The sequence below is a fragment of the Macrobrachium rosenbergii genome, chromosome 21 (assembly GCF_040412425.1).
Source record: "Macrobrachium rosenbergii isolate ZJJX-2024 chromosome 21, ASM4041242v1, whole genome shotgun sequence".
Taxonomy (NCBI): domain Eukaryota; kingdom Metazoa; phylum Arthropoda; class Malacostraca; order Decapoda; family Palaemonidae; genus Macrobrachium; species Macrobrachium rosenbergii.
The window spans coordinates 34,506,773-34,527,149 of record NC_089761.1 but is presented as its reverse complement, the minus strand read 5'-3'; the positions used below and the strand labels follow the sequence as shown (position 1 = coordinate 34,527,149).

Sequence of the window (20,377 nt, the reverse complement as noted above, 5' to 3'; positions counted from 1 at the left end):
GTCGTGACATCAAGAACATGTTCTGTGCAGTGTGCAATGGTCTACGGACTATGGACCCTAGAATATACACTATAGGCCATGGACTATGATTATGTCTTATTAGCATGTAGCAGAAAAGATCAGCATATGGTATTTGCTACTGTATGAGGTGACTAATGTCATTTGCGTAATAATGAAAAATATCATAAAAACCAAATGTCCCAGAGACTTTCTAGCAATGAAGGAGGATGAAGTTGCCAGGTTTTTGGAGATGGGATGACAGAAATGAAAGCGAATCAAAAGCTGAATGTCAGTCAAAAGAAAGCAAAAGGTAAGTGGGAAACATATGGGAAACTAATTTCTTGAAGGGACTTTGTTATCCAAAGAGAATACATCCAAATACTCATTCCTTGCACCTGATACACACGCTTAGAGAACAGGTCTATCATCAGCTACATCATGAGAGCAAACCTTGATAACAAATCATAAACTTTCATCTAGGGCTGAGTTTGGCCTATCTATCTTACTCAATAAGGTTTTTCCCACAATGAACCCCTTATAGATTAGATGCCTGGCCTCTCCAGTGCTTGGTAAAGATAGTTTTCATCTCCATGACAGATTTTTCATGCACAACAGAGATATGGCAATGTCTGTAGATAACAAAAGAGCTTCGTTGGTAGCAGCTGGATCTACAGAATGCTTTCCAGAATGTTCTCTGATTACCATCCAAGACAACATGACTCAAAACTCAAAAGAATTATTGAAAATTCAGGAACAAGTCAAAGGAAATGGAGTTAAAAAATTCTGTAGGACATTACCAAAGTCAAGACTCTCTTGGATGGAATCATTTATACTCAGATCAAAAGATCGTGGATAAATATCTAAAAATATCTGAGGATAGTTCACCTTCTCCAGTTCTTTGCCTCTTCCATTTTCATACAAAAACTGAATGATAATCAGCAATGCAGAGCATTTAAGGTACCAAACACATTAAAAGAAAGAAAAGTTAGGATCAAGTAGGTTCAGAACTGCGGTTCATCTTGTTAGAAGCACTTTAAATCGCTTTATGTGCAGTCTTCACGGATGAAACGAGGTTGGGTCTCTTAACTGCCCATAGCTTCCTTTAAGAGCCCTCAATATTAAAATTGTTGTACCATAGCAGGGTTAATACAAAATTTAAAGCTTTGATTGAGACAACAGTGGTAATTCTATCAGTTTAGCTCGAATAAACTCCTATCCTTTAACTAAAGTAACTTGCATAGTTGATTTTACAGAATTGGCATAAAAATTTAACCCTTAACATAAGTGTCTTTAAGCAGTGTAAGAAATTCAAATATGTTACAACTTCACCAGATGGCTTTGGTAAATGTTATAAAATTAACATAAAATTTTAGCCTTTAACTAAAATAATCCAAAGTTTTTCTATATAGAAACTTTTATCTGGGCCCAGATGACTAATCACAGTTCTTTCTTACAGATGCTTGCAAAAGAACTACTGCATTAAAATAACTGTTGAGATGAGAGAAGAAACTTTCTGGAGTAAATCCTATCTTGACTTTAGCTTCAAGAATGAGAGTACAAATCCTACTACAGAGAGCATTCTGGCAGTAAGTTTGCGAGCCTTTGAAACTCCACTATAGGCTCTAGATGTATCAGAGTTAAAAAATTTATTCTCTACAGTATCTTGGGGAATGTGAGTGAGGGAATGAATAACCATCGTTCCTAGATCTGGACACCAGGGAACTCAAAGAGGGGATGCAGAGGAAATGACAACGAAAGTGAAAGTGAAAACAAAAAAACCAGGAAATCATTCATTTTGCCATTAACATCCTCTGTACGTCGCAGGCAGAGTCCCGTTAGATACCCATGGAGTACCTATTCCCATGAAACGGTACAGGACACTTCATCCAGGTACTCAGATCTTAATGGCAATGGGACAAGGATTTGGTAGAAAAATAAAGAAACATTATAGAATGAGGCAAACTTCACAAAGATACAGTACTGCGCTGAACAAAATGAACTGCAACCAAGATAGTGTCAGCAAGAATGGGGAGGTTCTCAAGGATCACAGTATTGTACCTTCGGCAGTTTGCCTCATGTCAGCTTTGCAAGATACATTCAGGAATCGGAGCAAAATCAAAGAAAAATGATGACTTTCTGCAAGGGAAAACAATCAGTGAGGTCCCATTCTTTACCGTATTGTGGGACACTGGAAATGACCACAACACTGCCACGGCCGAGCGGAGGTTTAGCCACTGATTTAGTTCCTTTAATCAAGAGCAAAGATAACACTGTACATATCTGGTAATAAGCCACCAGTTGCAAAAGCAAAGATAAATTTCATTTAAACTCTGGAATAACTGGCTGAAACTCCACTGGCCAAGTTTCATACAGGGTCACTGCAATGGCCTGGCTTGGTGCACACAGGAAAAAATTTGCAAAAATAAGAGTTCAAAACAGAATATTAACTTATGGTTACAAGAACTGAATAGATGCCATGAGGAAATGGACTAAACCCATCTGAAATACAAATAAATATAAACTGTGTTCTTTGGGGTCGTAAAAAATATACTTTACATTTCTTTTGAGAAGATAGAATGTTGCCCACAAGCAGGAACTTTTGCCAGACTGTTTCACAGGAACATAACATGAACAGGGAATACATCGAACTAATCGATTCTTCAAGCCACTGGAGGTTTGTGTGGGAGAGAAGAATGGGCTTAACCTGAATTTTTCAGTCTCTAGTTTCACCACATACAAGTGGGCAACCTTCACAATGTGCTTCAAAGGGATCGGATTAAGGACTCTAGCTATGGATAGGGGTGAATTCCAAGGAATAGGAATTGGATAGTGATAAAGCAAGATTAAAGGGTAACATGGGAAAACCATCAGCTGTGAATTACTATTCCAGACAATCTTACAATTGCCCTATAGCATTTTGGGTCACTCATGAACTCCTCTGTAGCAGGTCAAGAAGAATGTGCCACATTTAGTAAGTTAAACCTAAAACTATGGAAGCGTCACTGACTGTCTCTCGTTGTTTACAAATAAGTGTGGTCGCGATAAAATTATATGCCATTGCGGTCTCGAAAGGGATTTGTAAAAAGAATTTGATCTGGCAACTATCCACATGACAAAATCCTGCTTTAATCCAGGTACTAGGAAGGTGTCAATGGGCGTACACAAAAATTAATTGTCATAACAAGACCAGAAGGAAAAACAAAACCAAACGACCGAGCCATTCTGAGGAAATGCTATGTGCTCTGAACTCCCTACCTAGGGGCTATGTCTGCACCTTGACATAAAAATGTAGCAATAATAAACCAGAGGGAATTAATGAGGCTGAAGCAGTTTTCCAGTTCTTCTGGTTCTTCTATGCAGGGATACGGATTGTCCCATTCATCAGGAGCAGCTCTGGTGGCAAAATAATAGCAACGTTTCACTCCTCGTCCCCTCGCCGCACTCATACATTGGGTTCCACGTATGGAAAGTTTTGATCCTTTTGCTGCTCAGCAAGGTACCCATTCAACTTGGAAATGGTTACATTGGTTAGTCATTAGACAGGTAAGCTATTAAAATAAAGACAATGATATAACATCATGCTTACTATCTTACAGCTACTGAGTATCTTCAGACTTGACTATCGCATGGTTAGGACTAGAATGCTAACGAAGGAGGAACTACAAGTTATGGCCACAGTTTCAGCATTGGACACTAGTTTTCCTTTTCGCAGAGTTCATGGCCATCTTCTGCTGATGGAGACATTCTCCCCATTTTACAGAAGCACATCTTCTCCTTGTGCATCAATCTGATGACCTGTTTCCACTCATTTCTGATTTTTGTTTAAATCAAACTCTGACAAAAATATTCTTGACTTTCTTATTGGCATAGCAGATGCACACACTTCATTAACTAGGACCAAAGCCGCTCTGACAACTGTGAAAATTTTACTCAGTTTTTGGCACTAAGGACTCTTTCCTTTTTTGCTTTGGACCTTTGACATAATATGTTTCTTGTAAGAGCACAAAGCAGCGTCCACAAACTGGAAAATACCGATCAGGATCTCTTTCAAGACCATCACAAATCTTGTTATTTTTTGTCACAAGTTTAATCGTTGTCCATTGCTTCTTTCTCAGCCAGTTTCAAAAGTATTAGCCATTACTCGAGGTTCTAAACACCCGTCAACTAAGAACTAAACAAAAAGAAATCTGGAACACTAAAATGCAACTAAAGCTAGAAAAATTCCTCAGACAGACTGATATTAAGTCGTATTAAAAATAAAAATCACCCTAAAATACAAATAATCTGAAAGAAATAAAAAGAGATTACAGAAAAAGAACCTACACACAGTGCCATGTTACTTAGTGGTTTTAGGCCTCAGATTCTCAGGTGTTCAGAGCACTGATGGGGAGTTGAGCGCAAAAGTGAAAATACTTCGCAATCTCATGCAATTTATGCAGATTTCCAAATAATTATTCTGAAACACAACTTGGCAGTTATTTTGTTTGTTCTATTTATAACTGACCACGAAATATTGAGTGGAAATTTGAAAAAAGTTAAACAACTCTTTATATACTGTAGCTACATGAGCCAGATACAATTACACATAACTGTCTTTATGGTTGACAGCACTAAACAAAACTGCTTTACTTTCAGACTTTATCAGCTGATCTTAAATTCTATATCAACTTATTAGTTTTAGCTTCTACAGTCTCTAAATTCAGTGGGAAGATCTAGAAAGGAAAAATATGTCTCAAGGCAATGAACATCAGGGAATCTGGGCTGAGAGGCTTATAGTTTTAACAAGAGACCTAGTCCAGCTGTGTCTGTCGCAGAGTCTTCGTATCAAACAACTTGCTGCTATTTCAGAGTTGAAAAACTAAATCAAGTGACCAAGAGTCTCTAATACTACATCAGTATTGAATTTCTTATAGACATATTGAACTTTGTAACTTCAAAACTATTCAGAGGCTTGCAAAACTGAAAATTAGAATTTTAAAGTTTTCATTTATTTCCTATACAAAGAATATCTTTTTCTTGACCCTACATTAAACAGGCCTTATGTCAGCATGGGCTCTTCTTCCCATAGTTCCTCAGGGCTATTCTAAGATGTGGACAGAACCTTTCAGATGACTAGCACAGCTGAACATTCCCTCACTGGACATGCTGATTTAATTTTAAGAAACCCACCAAAAGCTTGTTATAGAATTCAGCAAAATCTTTTCTGAGCAAGACTGCAGGAAGGTTAAGAGCACCCCCACACTTGGACTGATTTTGCAAAGTGTAGGTAACATTGAAGTATTCCACCATTTTACACTGAAAGTATACTGTACTGTATGCTGTTCTACGCAAGCTCGAGGTGAATTTCTGCCATCATTAAGAGAACACAGGTCAAGGAAGTTTATTTCTGGCAGCTGGAACCCTGCCTACTTTGGTGCAATGTCGCCTCCCTGGCACAAGAAGGTTCCGATAATAAACCACAGACAGTTGAGTAAAGTAAAGCTGTTCTCTAACTCTTCCGGTTCCTCGATGCACGGGTAAGGGTTATCCCACTCTTCTGGCACCATCCTGTGTTAGACGTTAGGTTAACCCATAAGACCACAGTTGGAAAAATCAATTTCTATATCTCAGTCATTGGTCTCGTCACCTTTTGCTTTCCATTCACTCTTCACATGAGCTGACCTAGCTTAGTCTATATCAAATGCTTATCCTACACATTTTACCTGTCCGTAAATCCCTCTCAAAAGCGTCCAAAATATTCACTCCTACAAAATATTTATTTGTCTCTAGTCTACATTAAATTTAATCAGCACATCCCTACCATGAGATTCCAAAATGTTTATTCTGATCCTGAAAAATTGGATGGCATAAGAGAAATACAACAGCAGTCACCGCCACATTCATCATCAACAGCTGCTTCACATAAGCACATCTGTCATCACGTTAAGTACTTTTACCATCATGGCAACTTCAACATGAACGTTCATCACCCAAACTCAAGGAGCCTTGGACTGTTACCTGAGATAATCTTGAAATCTTGTGCCATAATACTAACAAGATGATTTTGCAGTCCTGTACAACATCCCTAAAGACAGTCTTACAGACTTGTTCACTGATCCTTGAGGGTTAATTTAGTACTTCTTTCTGCTAAACTATCAACTGGTCATTACCCAGTGAGCATGAAATGTTTGGTTCTGTCAAACTTCAGAGTCTCTTTATGGCACTATCCCAAAATATATACTGCTGGGAACTTCAGTGCTGTTCCCCTTTTATTTGGCACCAGTGTCCTACCAGGAACAATTTTTACCAGTGTTGTTATGAATTTCATATCCTATAATAACATTATTGCCCCAGTGTCCAATCAGAATACCCCTCTACCATTACCTGACCATGGCACTATTATACCAATGTTCTTTTTTGCATTCATGATCAGTTAGAATATTATTTTGCTATTACTCTGTAATGACTCCATCATACACCTTTCAACAAATGCTCACTTGTTGTACCACTGTACTAATACCCAACTAAGATACATCTTCATTAGAAAACTTTAATCCCATTACAGCATCAAGAAACCTTACATGCAACTGGCAACATAAGAAAAAGTAATCATTTACAAATCTAACCCCCACATCAATCTCACAGTGGCTTTCCACAATTCCCTTGTGTTGAGTCATTCTTGATTCACTTAAAAAGTAGCTTTTTATGCTCATTCAGTCTTGAATCACTCGCACTCACCCATGCTGTCTATTTATACTCATTCAGTCTTGAATCACTCACACTCGCCCATGCTGTCTATAGTCATTCTTTTTTGCATCAGCGTCAATTTTATCAGAACAAGTATTGACAAAGAACTAGAAGACATTACTTACCCGAGACTCATCACGGTTCGGAGGAAATAATGCCACCGCCAACTTTACGCGAGCAGCGAAGCCATTCGAAAAATTTATCCAAATTCGCTTCCCAAAATCGTGTCTGCTAAAAACAGCTTTATGGAAATTATTACCTGGGCCTTCTTCATTTCTGGGGAACTGCCGATAAGTTCCTCTGTGATTGCGATCTCGTTCGAGAATAGCTGTAACTTGACCTGCCTACAAATATGCGTGCGAATTGTATCGATTCTCTAGCTCAATATATTTGATGTGTTATTTCTTATATTTTCTATCGCTTTAGGATACGTGTAGACACCGGACTGTGATTTGAAATAGAAAGTAACTTAAATGAAGGCTTGTTTTGTAATTTAATTTCTTAATTGTATTCCATGAGGAAAAGTCCACAGAAAACAGTTACCTTTCAACACTTAACTGACAACAAAGTATACAATATCTATTTCATATTGCATGATGGCAAGTCCCACTAATTTTGCAAAGTAATGGGCACTTGTGAAATTGCCCTACGGCATCTACTTGCAGAGAACTTGCAGCTTATTATCCAAGAACAAAATCCACAGATAAATAAATTCTTAACTTACAAAAACAAGCTATAGTATATCTAGAAATATTTGGAAGGTCCACCCACTCCTAAAGTCAGCATAATACCTGTTAAAAAATAAAGGCAAACAAATTTGTTATGACATCTCATAAGGTAAAATAGAAATGATCTCCATCCCTGAAGTGCTATTACCACTGATGCCAGTGTTGACCTCTGCAGTACTGGGGCAGAAATAAAATCAACAATTAGAAATCATGTCGTTTCGGTCATTTCATTGACCTAAGAACTCCATCCAGTTTCTTTGGGGTATCCTGCAAAGGAAAAAACAGGAGTGATATTTGTTGACATCATACTGCCACAGGTCTCTGAAGGATAAAAGTCAAGTAGAATTAACTTGAGAGGTGACAGCGGTGTAACTCATTCCTGAACCAGGAATCCTTCGAATGCTTAGTGTAATGGAAAGCTAACCTTGCCAAGATGAAGAGAAGAACAGACACCCCTAAGTACGCAGTGGCCATGTAGATCCAGACGTCTCCAGAGAAGGGAGAAGTGAAAGAGAAGAGGTTGGGTGGCTTCTTTTGGGCTTTCTTGTAGATGATACTGATACCTGAAAAGAAACAGAAAACGGACTGGTTAGACGACCAAAAGAGAACAATAACTGAAAATGGGGAGGTCAAATAACAAGAAATGGTGTGAGGAGGGTCATGAAAGGAATCGCATAACTGGAGGAACAGGATTCAGGTCAGACAAATACTTGCAAAAGGACAGAAAATGGGTTGGTCAGAGACTTGGGGCAGACCAGAAAACTGGCTGGGCTTATAACTGGAAGAGGACAGAGGGCAGGTCAGACAGGCACATGGAAAGAGGCAAGAAACAGGTTTCCAAGGTTAGGTACTTGGAGAGACCAATAAGACAGGTGGCCAGGACCTGAGCAAGATTTGAATGATGTCATCTCTCCAAAACAAGATTTTAGTAATTGAGCAACCAAAATGTATTGGAAGTTAGTGACATAAGAAAAACACAATTTAGGCACCAGTGAATGAAACTGCACAATTAGGAAATCATCAGATATCAAATTTTGAATGTTTGAATTGGTATCTCAAAACTTCATGCAAAAGTATTTTAATCATACTTGTCAGATATTTTGCTCTCTGTATTCACCTACCCAAGTTCATGAAAGGCATGCTGAAGTCAACAGCCTCCTCTCTCTCGTATGTTATGGTGAAATCGACAATACCCAGATCAGCTTTCTGTAAAAAAGGGAAAATAGTAATTGCAACATAGGCTATACAGCTTCTGAAGTGTAAAGCTGGGCTTACAGTGATCTTTTTATCAAAGAAATGGTATAGATACCTCAGCAACTTCACTCTGTCAGACCAGATCTTTCAATATTTGAGTGGAAAATCCAGAAATTATCGTACACACTACCATCTGGGAATATATCAACTCTAGATATGACAATGCCAAGAGCAACAAAGAAATGAAGTATCGTGAAAGACCAAAAGAGTTACCCACATGATCAAGGAGTTCTCTGATGATGCCATTCCATTCTCCAGTCGTACGGTCTTTGCTGCCGTAGTTTTTGTCACCCACTTCGTGGAAGGTGTAGTTGAACCCTCGGATTTTAGCAATCTCATCAATCAGATCGATGCAGAAACCTTCGTAACGGTCGTTGCCCTTCAGTCGCTCTGGGTTCTCCTTTAGCATTGCATAAGGGGAGGTCTGAAAATACCAATGGCATTAGGTTTGTTCCATGGAAATAAAATCAGACAAACAGACCTACACAGATAGAATATATTCTTTCTTTGTTTCCCTTCTTTGGAAAACAGTGTCAAGACAACAGGATGTGGGTCTGCACATACCCTCATGGATAGTGATACCAGTCATGCCATTTTTTTTTTTTTTTTAGTTATGGGCTGCAAACAGCCATTTAGCTAATCGTAACTGCTGTCATTACTAATTAATTTCAAAAGTCAGCATCTGAACTCTGTGAAGGTACAAATTTGATTGGACCAGCTTTGCAAAAGATTGCTATAAGTGGTAAGGGCAAAGATGACATAACCAGCAATTTGATTTTTTCAAAGCAATGTGATTCAGTGTATGTGGAACTTTGAGGAGGTGACATGTTTACAAGTGTGCAATGGGACGTTTTTGTCAAGATTTACATCAGCCCATCAGAAGGAGGCCTGATGCAAACAAAGTAATGCTTGCCTGTGTTGCTACAGAGTAGGAATGAAGCTGTTTAGGTACACATGTGGAGAAGCTATTTAGGTACACATGTGGAGAAGGGGCGATTCCTGAGTAATGTACTGAATGTAGATGATAAGTGTGTGGAATGAAGTTGTCTGAATGGCTGAGAAGAGAACCTGTGAAGGTTTTCACATAATGTATACTCACAGTAACAGTTGCTTTGTATGCATGTAGAGTATGTAAGGAAATGTTTGTGGCCATAAAATGTCAATAGGGATGTTCATGTAAACAAAAAAGGAATCAAAGATGTTGTTCATGTAAAGTGTAGGGTATGTATTATGACAGATATAGCAGCTGGTAACCATGTCCTATATCATAAGTTCAGAGAGACAAGATTATCAACACAAAGCATTTGAGGTGTTACCAACAAGAGCTTCTCAGACTTCCCCAAGTATCAGAAATCTAGTCTCACCTACTGGAAGCTATGGAAACTCAGAGAATCTGAAATCTTATTCGCATTATCTATGGAAAAAGTATCTAAAGTCTTACTCACCAGAGCTATGGAAACTCTGAGGGTCTTATTATGCAGATTCGTCTCTACGGTTTCAACGGCTTCTGCCCAAGACCGCGTGTAGTTGGCACCTCCTACTTGGGTCCAGGTGCCCACCTGGAAAAAAGGTAGCAGCAGACATTACATCTTGCATCCTTGATGATCAGATAGTTAGGGCAAATGGGACACAAAAAGTGTAAGATATAATTCCCTCTGAAAACTGACGATTCAGGCTACGTAGCTGAGTAGCTCTCAAGAACTTGAAAGTGAATGGCCCTATTTGTATATATTTTTGGGTCTTTATTACGCCTGACAAAGTGGCAGTCTTTTGAAGTCCCTGGTACTATGTCTTTAAAGATGCTGGGCCTGTATGACATCTATGCATGATGTCATAAATTTGCTTACCTTCTTCAGGCCTTCTTTAACATCCACTTCGAGGATGTCCAACTGAAAGTCGGACCTGAACCCTTCTGTGTTGAACTTGATGAGACCCGTCAGCCCATCCAGTCTGTCGTAGTAGGGATATCTGGACATGTTGGCATAGGGGCTGGAAGGCCGGGGTCCAACTCCATACGGCCTGGAACTATACTGTGTTGGAGGAAGAAAGAAAAATAAAAGCAATGAATTTTTTCGGTTTTTGGAGCTGAATAGAGGACAGACTCACTCAAAGTTTCTCATGAAACTAGATAGAATCATTCAAGTTTCTCATGAAACTAGATAGAAGCATTCAGTTTCTCATGAAACTTGATAGAATCATTCAAATTTTATCATGAAACTTGACAATCTTGATAAAACCCGACTTTTGAAGTAAAGCAAGTTGAGTTGTACAAGGAATAGACATAACATTCAAGCAATGAATGTATATGACAATTTGAGACCAAATAGACCAACAAAGATTCATAAGTTTCTGACAGTTATGGTGTAAAGAAAAATAAGGCTAATAACTGACAATTTCAGACCTGGAGGAAAAACTGAAATTGGAATAATAAAAGGTTCCTGGTATTAGAAGACAAAATGCAAACAGAAAAACATTTTCAGACTTCAGAGAGCAAGATGAAAGCACTGATTCATGAAAAATCTAGCGTTCAGAAAACAAATGACAGAAACCCAAATATTTCCAATTTTATAAAGAAATATATGAGGTGGAAACCTTAAGCTTTGCCTACATATTCTAAGTTAAAAAATAAGATGAAAGATAGAAACTACTAGAACTCCTATCATTCTGAGACACAAAGGGAGACAGAAATATTGAAATTTTCGACAACATTAAAATTTCTGAAAATCATGAGGTAATTTTAGGGCGAAAAGTAAAAAAAATTAATAAATACCCATTTCATATAGTTGATGAGGGAGTTGCCATGCTTCCAAGTTTGGTCACTTTCACAGAAGAGTTCGTTGTTGATCTCAATGTCACTGGAGGAGTCCAGATCATCGAGGGCCTTGGCAAAGACGTGGACGGCGTCGTACATTAGAGCTGCTTCCGTCTATGAAGATGAAGAAGAAGAAGAAGATGATAATGCAGTTAAGTTTGATCGCCCTGCAGGAAAGCGAGTCAGAATACTGTATATAAACAAAGATTCCATCCATATGAAAGTCTCTGTCTTTCTGTCTGACCTGCCTTGAGTTATGAGAAAATCTGGGGATAGACACCACCCTCCTTGCAAACGAGTTACGTCCCTGACACATTTTCCCGAGATGTAACCGAGTACTAAGACCTTTCCTTGAAAAAAGCGGGACTTTCTTGAAAATAATCTCATTACACTTCCCACACCCAAATTACTCTGAAGGGACTAACCTAACCTAACCTAACCTGGGGCATGGCAAAAATACCGGGGCTGGTGCAATACTACATTAGCATATATCTCAGGAATTTGCGTCCCGGACGGCTGTTTGTATGCTGAATTGTTTGTAAGTTGATTACTGTACTCTTCATGCCTATTTAATTACAGTGTGATATAAAATCAATACAGTACTGTACGTTTTTCCTTCCTAAAACACAATACACTGTACATACAGTACTTACATACAGAATATGGGCGCAAAACAAAATTTGAACTTACGGGTGGCAAAGGGGAGCACTCTAGACACAATTTTAATTTGTGATCCTGTTTGTTTGTATCTCTGAATGTTTGTAAGTTGAATGTTCGTAAGTTGAAAGTTCGTAAGTAGGGTAGTATCTATATATCCCAAAACTTCAATTCATTCTAAAATGTTCCAGGTTCCTTGCTCACCGTTATGTGGCGAAGGTGTAGAGGAAGACTTCTTCCATGCCTCAGCTCTCCATTGACCCAACTGTCAACAAACTGCTGCACTTGAGCGTCCTTTGGACTGATGAGTTGAATGCTCGTGATGTTCGTGCTGCTGTAGCGGAAGTCCTCGATGTCAATCAAGTTGAAGTCCTGGGAACAAAGACAGATATAGATGTCAATCACATCCAAACCCTTGGGACAAAGTTAGATGGATAGCTGACAAGTTGAGTTTCTGGGAAAAGGTTCAGACACATGTCAGTCAAGTTGTAGCTATAAGGATGAGGTCAAATAGATATATACAATTAAGTTTGACAATAGTCCTATATATATATAGTATATATATATATATATATATATATATATATATATATATATATATATATATATATATATATATATATATATATATATATAAATATACTGTATATTTATATATCAGTCAAACTGAAGTCCATGGAACAAGGTCATAAAGAAGTAAATCAAGATGGATTTGAGGGAACAAGGTCCAATAAACATCAATAAACTTCAAGTTTCAAGCTGAAACAGGAACAAGGGATGTGTAAATAAATGAGCTAAACATACGATTCTGGAACAGAACCAGGGAGAGAGTACCGAAGATTGTCTAACCTGTATGTAAATGAATTATACTGATGCACTGATTGAATCACTGAAGAAAATCACCTGTATTTCTTGAATTTAAAGTCTTTCCTGTTGACAGAAGCAGGATATCATACAATAAAAAAGCTTTGATTTTCAATTACCACTCTCTTCACGCAAGGCTATGCCCTCAAAATGCCTTACAGATGTACTTAGTGTACTCATAAACACTGCCCTAAAATGGAAGACTGCAGTATCTGCAAAAATACAAAACACAGAAAAATGATAGATACAGCAGTTTTCCCTTTCCTTACAACTGATTTTGCAAACACTGCAAAATGGGACCCCCTAACCAAAGCATTGAAGAATCATTCTGAAACAGCAGGAACTTGTATATTAATGTCTCACGAGCCAAACAGGTGGCACATCTCAATTTCGAAAATTTTGCAGATACTGCAGTTTTCCATTTTAGAGCAGAACAGCTTTCCATACTCACCAAGGATGTGATGAAGTAGTTGTAGTAGTCAGTCATGAGACCTATCTGGGCAGCCTGCTTCAGCACGGTGAAAATGGTCTCTTGGGCCACGTCCAGAAGGATGCAAGTCTCTCCACTCCGTTTGATGCTCTTCAGCAGTGGCCTGTCGAAATGGACAAATGAATGCATGATTGCCAAAGAAGACTATTCGTCAGTATAAGAAGAATACTCCTGAGTATACTTGGTTAGGAGAATTGAATTGAATTGAATATAGAATTTAGGCGAAAGGCCAAGCCCTGGTCATTCAGTGCTGAAAGGGAAATTGACAGTAAAAGGTCTGAAAGGCGTAACAGGAGGAAAACTTCGTAGTTGCACTATGATTCAATTGTTAGCAGAGGGTGGAAAGTAAAATGGAAGAAAAAGAATATGAAAGGAGGTACTGTAAAAGGAAGAACCTTGAGTAATAACTACAGTGCACCGCATAAGGTGCACTGACGGGCCTACCCCCTTACGGGAAACAAATAAATGGCGATTTACTTCCATTATTAGACAACCCTGAACTCATGTTCAAAGTCTGGTGTTTTTCTAGGTTAAGAGCTAAGTACCGGAGTCCTTGTGACACCTTGATTGTGGGTGAAATAACATCTTGATGTCCTTGAAGAAGTTCAAGCGAAAATGCAACGCATTGCTACCCTAATACAATTCAACTTGCATTTTAGTATTTTACTTACATTTTTATTTATTTGTTAACTTGTTAATTTACTTGTTTTTATAATAACTGATCTCTTTTTTCTGTATTTCCCACTTTTAGTTTTCTGTTAGTTCTTTCGAATGAACACCATAATATTCTCTGGAATCTTGAATTTCAAGTCAGTGGCCCCTTTGGTGGGACAGGGCTCATCTTCTGAACAACAAGAACAATAATAATAATAATAATAATAATAATAATAATAATAATAATAATAATAATAATAATAATAATAATAATAATAATAATTGACTAGAACAGGTTTGAAAAACATTGGCAAATGGCTGAAGCGTAAGAGAGCTTACCTGTAGTCTCCATCTGAATTCAGCTGCCTGATGGTGATGCTGAAAGCTTTCTCCTGCAGGAGAGACTGAAGGCGCACTAGACCATCGTTGCTGTCATACAGGATGACGAAGTTCTTCCACTGGAGCTGCATGAGAATGTCGCGGTAGGCCTACGTCATTCAAAACAGAGAAGAGTTAAAGAGATGGTCCCAGTCTTGTAAAATTGTTCAAGCAAAGATGCAATGGCATTACTACCCTAATACAATCCTCATTGCATTCTAATCATTTACTTACATTTTTTATATTTATTTATTGATTTGTTGGGTTTTTTTCTTTTTTAATAAGTGATTATCTTCTTTCTGTATTTCCCATTACATTCTGTTACTTCTTTCTAGTGAACCCCCATATTCTTTGGAAGCGTGAATTTCAAATCAATGGTCCCTGTGGTGGTCTTGTTCCATGTGAATAGTGTTCATCTTCTCAATAATAATAATAATAATAATAATAATAATAATAATAATAATAATAATAATAATAATAAGGAAAAGGTCAATATTACACATGTTTGGTTAGGGAAAAGCCGAGATAAATGACGATTCTCTGGCTGAAGTAAAGGTGTACAAAATGACACCCTTCTGGTTATAAGTAGGAAAACAAAATGGCACTTGTTTGTTTGGGGGAAAGGTTAAGAAAATGTCCTCTGTCTGGTTGAAGTAAACGCAAGCAAAATGGTACTTCTTTGGTTAAAGAAATTGAAAATGAAATGGGCTCCTATGGATAGGGAAAATATAATCAACTGGTACTTTTTTTGGGTAAAGGTTGACAAAATGGCATCTCTTCTTATTACTAAACAAAATGGAGTTTCTTCAGTGAGAGAGAAGGCAAATTAATGACACCTTACAGGGTAAATATAGGGAAACAAAATGTCACTTCTTTGTTCAGCAAAAACTTGGACAAAATGGCGTCGCTGACTGAGGAAAAACTAAACAAAATGGCGTTTCTTAGGTAGGGTAAGGTGAACAAAATGGCAGCTCTGGACCAAAATGACTCACTTGTGGTGCACATACCTGCATTTATATGTATATGAACGCCAGCAATTTAAACGAATATGTACACTCCTATATACTACTGTAGTACACTTAGTGAAGAAAAATTGCAGAACCCAACAAATGACTGATGAGTGATTTTGTAATATAGAAGAAAGCTGAGCCTGAATGCAAACATACATTCATATCGTACGTCTACATCAGTGAGGCATCATTCAACACATCATAAAAAGCATGAACAAGAAAGGTTAAAGACTTTCAAAAAGGGAAGAACCTATCAACCAGTTCGACTCTGGGGAAAAAATGTCTAGCTATGACGCATGATTTTGAATCCTAGGCTCAAGTACTTTGAAAAGAGAATCATGGGGATTAAATGTAGACACATGCATGTCATACATCTGCATCAGTGAGGCATCACTGAACACATCATAAAGAGCATAAACAAGAAAGGCTAAAGAGTTCCACGAAGGGAAGAACCTGACTATGACACCAGTTCAACTCTGGAGGAAAATATCTAGATATGACGCGTGATTTTGAATCCTAGGCTCCTTCAGTTTAAAAGAGGATCATAGGGACTCCTGCCGCCAAGAAAGAGAATCCTGGAGACTCCTGCTGCCAAGAAAGAGAATCCTGGAGACTCCTGCTGCCAAGAAAGAGAATCCTGGAGACTCCTGCTGCCAAGAAAGAGAATCCTGGAGACTCCTGCTGCCAAGAAAGAGAATCCTGGAGACTCCTGCTGCCAAGAAAGAGAATCCTGGAGACTCCTGCTGCCAAGAAAGAGAATCCTGGAGGCTCCTGCTGCCAAGAAAGAGAATCCTGGAGGCTCCTGCTGCCCAGAGAAGAGAGAATCCTGGAGACTCCTGCTGCCAAGAAAGAGAATCCTGAGAGACTCCTGCTGCCAAGAAAGAGAAGAGACTCCTGCCTAGAGACCCCTGCTGCCAAGAAAGAGAACTCCCTGAGACTCCTGCTGCCAAGAAAAGAAAGGATCCTGCCAAGAAAGAGAATCCTGGAGGCTCCTGCTGCCAAGAAAGAGACTGGAGAAGGCTCCTGCTGCCAAGAAAGAGAATCCTGGAGACTCCCAAGAAAGAGAATCCTGCCAAGAAAGAGAATCCTGGAGGCTCCTGCTGCCAAGAAAGAGAATCCTGGGCTCCTGAAGACTGCCAAGAAAGAGAATCCTGGGGCTCCTGCTGCTACCACCATTCATCATGGCCCAAGAAAGAGAATCCTCACCTGACTCAGAGCGGGAGGGTGCGGAAAGAGATTGACTGAAGAGAATCCGTCCCCAAGAAAGAGAAGTCACTGCCAAGAAAGAGAATCCTTGAGTCCCAGCGAGACTCCTCGATGTGCAAGAAAGGACCTCCTGGCGTCGCAGATGGACTGGACGAATCCTGATTGCCAAGAAAGAGAATCCGTGTTCTCAAGAAAGAGCTCTGGAGGGACCGAAGATGGCCTGCCAAGAAAGAGAATCCGACTTGCGCAGAATCCTGGAGTTTGAAAGATACTGGCGGTGAGAATGGTTTCAAGAAAGATTAGTGTACGATCACAGAAAAAACTAAACAGAAAATTGGAAAGGGTCCTGTTGGTCGGAAGATGGACAGACAGAAAGAGAAATGAGTTGAGAAAGATTGATATGAATACTGGGAAAAGGAAGTGACTCCTGTAAATCACAAGAAAAGACTACCAAGAAAAGAATCCTGAATATTATAAACAAATAGAAAAATCTGCTAGAGAATCCTGGAGACTCCTGCTGCCAAGAAAGAGAATCCTATATATATCCTATATGCCAAGAAAGATATCCTATATATAGAAATAGAATCCTATATAGAATAATACACATACTCTAGGTAAAGCAAAATGTCAGGAAAAGAATCCATAAGTTAAATAACACACTGGACTGATTGGCTGATTTATGAAAATTTGGCTAATGGGGGAAACTCCTGCTACCACCATTCATCATGGCCCACTCACCTGACTCAGAGCGGGAGGATGCGGATAGAGATTGACTGAATAGACGTCCCCAGTCACTTTGTAGTCCCAGCGAGTCTCGATGTGCGGGACCTCCTTGGCGTCGCAGATGGACTGGACGTGATTGGCCGTGTTCTCGCTCTGGGGACCGAAGATGGCCGCCACTCCGTTGCGCAGTAGTTTGCATACTGGCGGTGAAATGGTTTCTGATTAGTGTACGATCACATGTAAAAAACTAAACAGAAAATTGGAAAGGGTATGTTGGTCGGAAGATGGGCAGACAGAATGAAATGAGTTGAGGATTGATATGAATACGGGAAAAGGAAGTGACGTAAATCACAAAGACTACCAAGTGGAGAAATATAAATAAATAAATATAACAGCAAGATGGAAGGTAGGAGAATATATAATCTAGGTAAAGCAGAATGTCAGGTAAAAGCAAGTAAAAGGCTAAAATGTTGGGGCAACAGCCGCAGACCACCTTCATTAGAATCTGCAGTGTACAACGTGATATGTAATGACGGGAATACCCCTAAAGGAGTATTTAAATACAGTACAGCAGCATATAATCATATTTCTATTAATAACAAAATATATTCCCTTTAAATAACAATCGTCAAAAGCATATTTCTATTAATAACTTAACGTATATTGACTTCAGTTCCAGTCACCTCGTTTAGATGCGTGAAAGGAGTCGTCAGCCGGCAGTTTCTCGATCTGGGCTCTCAAGGTCGACCTCGGGAGAATCTTGCGGTCAGCGTTGATCTTCTCAACGGCGTACCTGAAGGCCAGCTCCTGTCTCTCATCGTGGGCGTCGAAAATGCCACCTGAAATTGATTAAGAAATAGTTAAATTCTCAGTTTTTTTTTTTTTGTCATCTCACATTCTGAGATAATTTGTAATTTCTACTAATAATTCTTTAGTTAAAAAAATTAAATGAAATTGAATTAGAAATGAAATGAAAATTAAAAAATAACTGCAATTTATAAACTGAGAGGGTATTCATACTGATATATATATATATATATATATATATATATATATATATATATATATATATATATATATATATATATATATATATATATATATATATATATATACAATCACATATATATATATAGTATATTTTAGTATATATATATGCATACATATATATATATATATATATATATATATATATATATATATATATATATATATATATATATATATATATATAATGATATATATATATATATATATATATATATATATATATATATATATATATATATATATATATATATATATATATATATATATATATATATATATATATATATATATATATATATATATATATATATATATATATATATATATATATATATCGAGGCAATCACCACATCCCACTGGAGTTTAAAAGAGCTTCGTCGAGGTAACCTAAACAGCCCAGCAAGACGGAAAACAGGGCCTCGGCGAGGTAATATATATACCCCATTTGAGGTGTAAGTCATGGCCTCGTCGAGATAATAAACTGAAACCAGGTCCTTTGTTAGGTAATCCACAGATCCCCACAGTAAAGAACATAGCCTCGTCGAGGTAATCTACACACCCCTTTTGATGTGTAAAGTATGACCTCGTCGAGGTAATTACACACCATATTTGAGTTTTAAAGACGGCCTCGTCGAGGTAATATACACACCCCATTTCAGATGTTAAACATAACCTCGTCGAGGAAATCTGTACACCTTTTGAGGTGTAAAACATGACCTCGTCGAGGTAATCCAAACACCTCCCCCGCCTTCGCACCACGTGAAAAACATGGGTTGAAATATTCACATAAGACATTCCCCCTTCGAATACTCGTAAGGACAATGCCCTTCGGGCGTGCCAAAACGATACATCAGGGGAAATTCCTCGGAGGTGATACCCAGAAGAGATACCCACAAGATATACCCAGAAATTCGCTCATGGGCAACGCCCAAATGATTCCCTCGCAGGTGATATATTCGGCCATTTTTTATTCGCAAAGGCAGTGATAGAATGGCGTCAGGCTGTCAATATGTCAAGAGAGAGAGAGAGGGAGAGGGAGAGAGGGAAGGGAGTGGGGGGGGGAGTTCTGTTGCGCATGGAGGTGGAGGTTGGAGTAGGGAGGGGTTGGAACGCTCCAATAATTTAATATTAATTTATCATAGAACATAAACCTCATTTGCAGTCATGACTAAATGGTTAAGAATGAGGTAGACTTCGTGAATAATAATAATAATAATAATAATAATAATAATAATAATAATTAGAGCAGTTTAACCAAACTGTTGAAGCTCCAAGTGGTAAAAGACGGTGCTGGCATAAGGCCGGTGAAAGCATACGCAGCAAAAGCACTAAATCGTCAATCGGATTGGTCTGAGACTACGCATACTGTTGCATGCATGTATCTTTTTTTATACTAATAATTATCCTTAATGTTTACTTTTCTCCACATTATCAGACGAAAATAAAATATATTTCTCATGATAAAGTGACATTTCCTCTAATAAATAATATTTATACAATATATTTACTGCAAATATAAAAAAAACATCAGAAACGGGATTTCCGAATGAGTTTACGTATGAATTACGTCAACAAACTGTGGGTTGTGTAAATAATTCCTCCCTTACAGTTCGTGTCAAGTACGGTTTTTCATAATCATCAGTCTTTTATTATTACAACAAACAATATAACCAGGTAGTGAAATGTTGATATCCAGGAAAAATATACCTAAATCACTATAATTACACGTTACAAGTGTAGTTCTTATTATTAAAAGTTTAATGATCAACATAAACCGAGAGACATTACAATGTTTTGGTCGCCAACGTCCGGTGATGGAGCCTCA

At 38.2% G+C, this 20,377-nt stretch overlaps 1 protein-coding gene across 4 annotated transcripts in view; it reads right to left on the bottom strand.

The window, feature by feature from the left end:
- The window catches only part of LOC136849909 (glutamate receptor ionotropic, kainate 2-like), an 85,067-nt gene that overhangs the window by 34,665 nt on the left and 30,025 nt on the right, over positions 1 to 20,377 (bottom strand). For 2 of the 4 annotated variants that reach the window (XM_067123428.1, XM_067123425.1), the window contains exons 3-14: positions 18,186 to 18,341; positions 17,518 to 17,702; positions 14,525 to 14,673; positions 13,493 to 13,634; positions 12,382 to 12,549; positions 11,479 to 11,634; positions 10,556 to 10,738; positions 10,154 to 10,267; positions 8,926 to 9,132; positions 8,576 to 8,660; positions 7,879 to 8,017; positions 3,256 to 3,393 (exon numbers count right to left, since the gene is read on the bottom strand). In XM_067123428.1, the coding sequence (XP_066979529.1) occupies positions 3,256 to 3,393; positions 7,879 to 8,017; positions 8,576 to 8,660; positions 8,926 to 9,132; positions 10,154 to 10,267; positions 10,556 to 10,738; positions 11,479 to 11,634; positions 12,382 to 12,549; positions 13,493 to 13,634; positions 14,525 to 14,673; positions 17,518 to 17,702; positions 18,186 to 18,341 (1,822 nt within the window). Of the gene's footprint in view, positions 1 to 3,255; positions 3,394 to 5,409; positions 5,548 to 7,878; positions 8,018 to 8,575; positions 8,661 to 8,925; positions 9,133 to 10,153; positions 10,268 to 10,555; positions 10,739 to 11,478; positions 11,635 to 12,381; positions 12,550 to 13,492; positions 13,635 to 14,524; positions 14,674 to 17,517; positions 17,703 to 18,185; positions 18,342 to 20,377 lie in introns of all 4 variants that reach the window. The other 2 variants (XM_067123427.1, XM_067123426.1) reach the window with 2 other exon arrangements.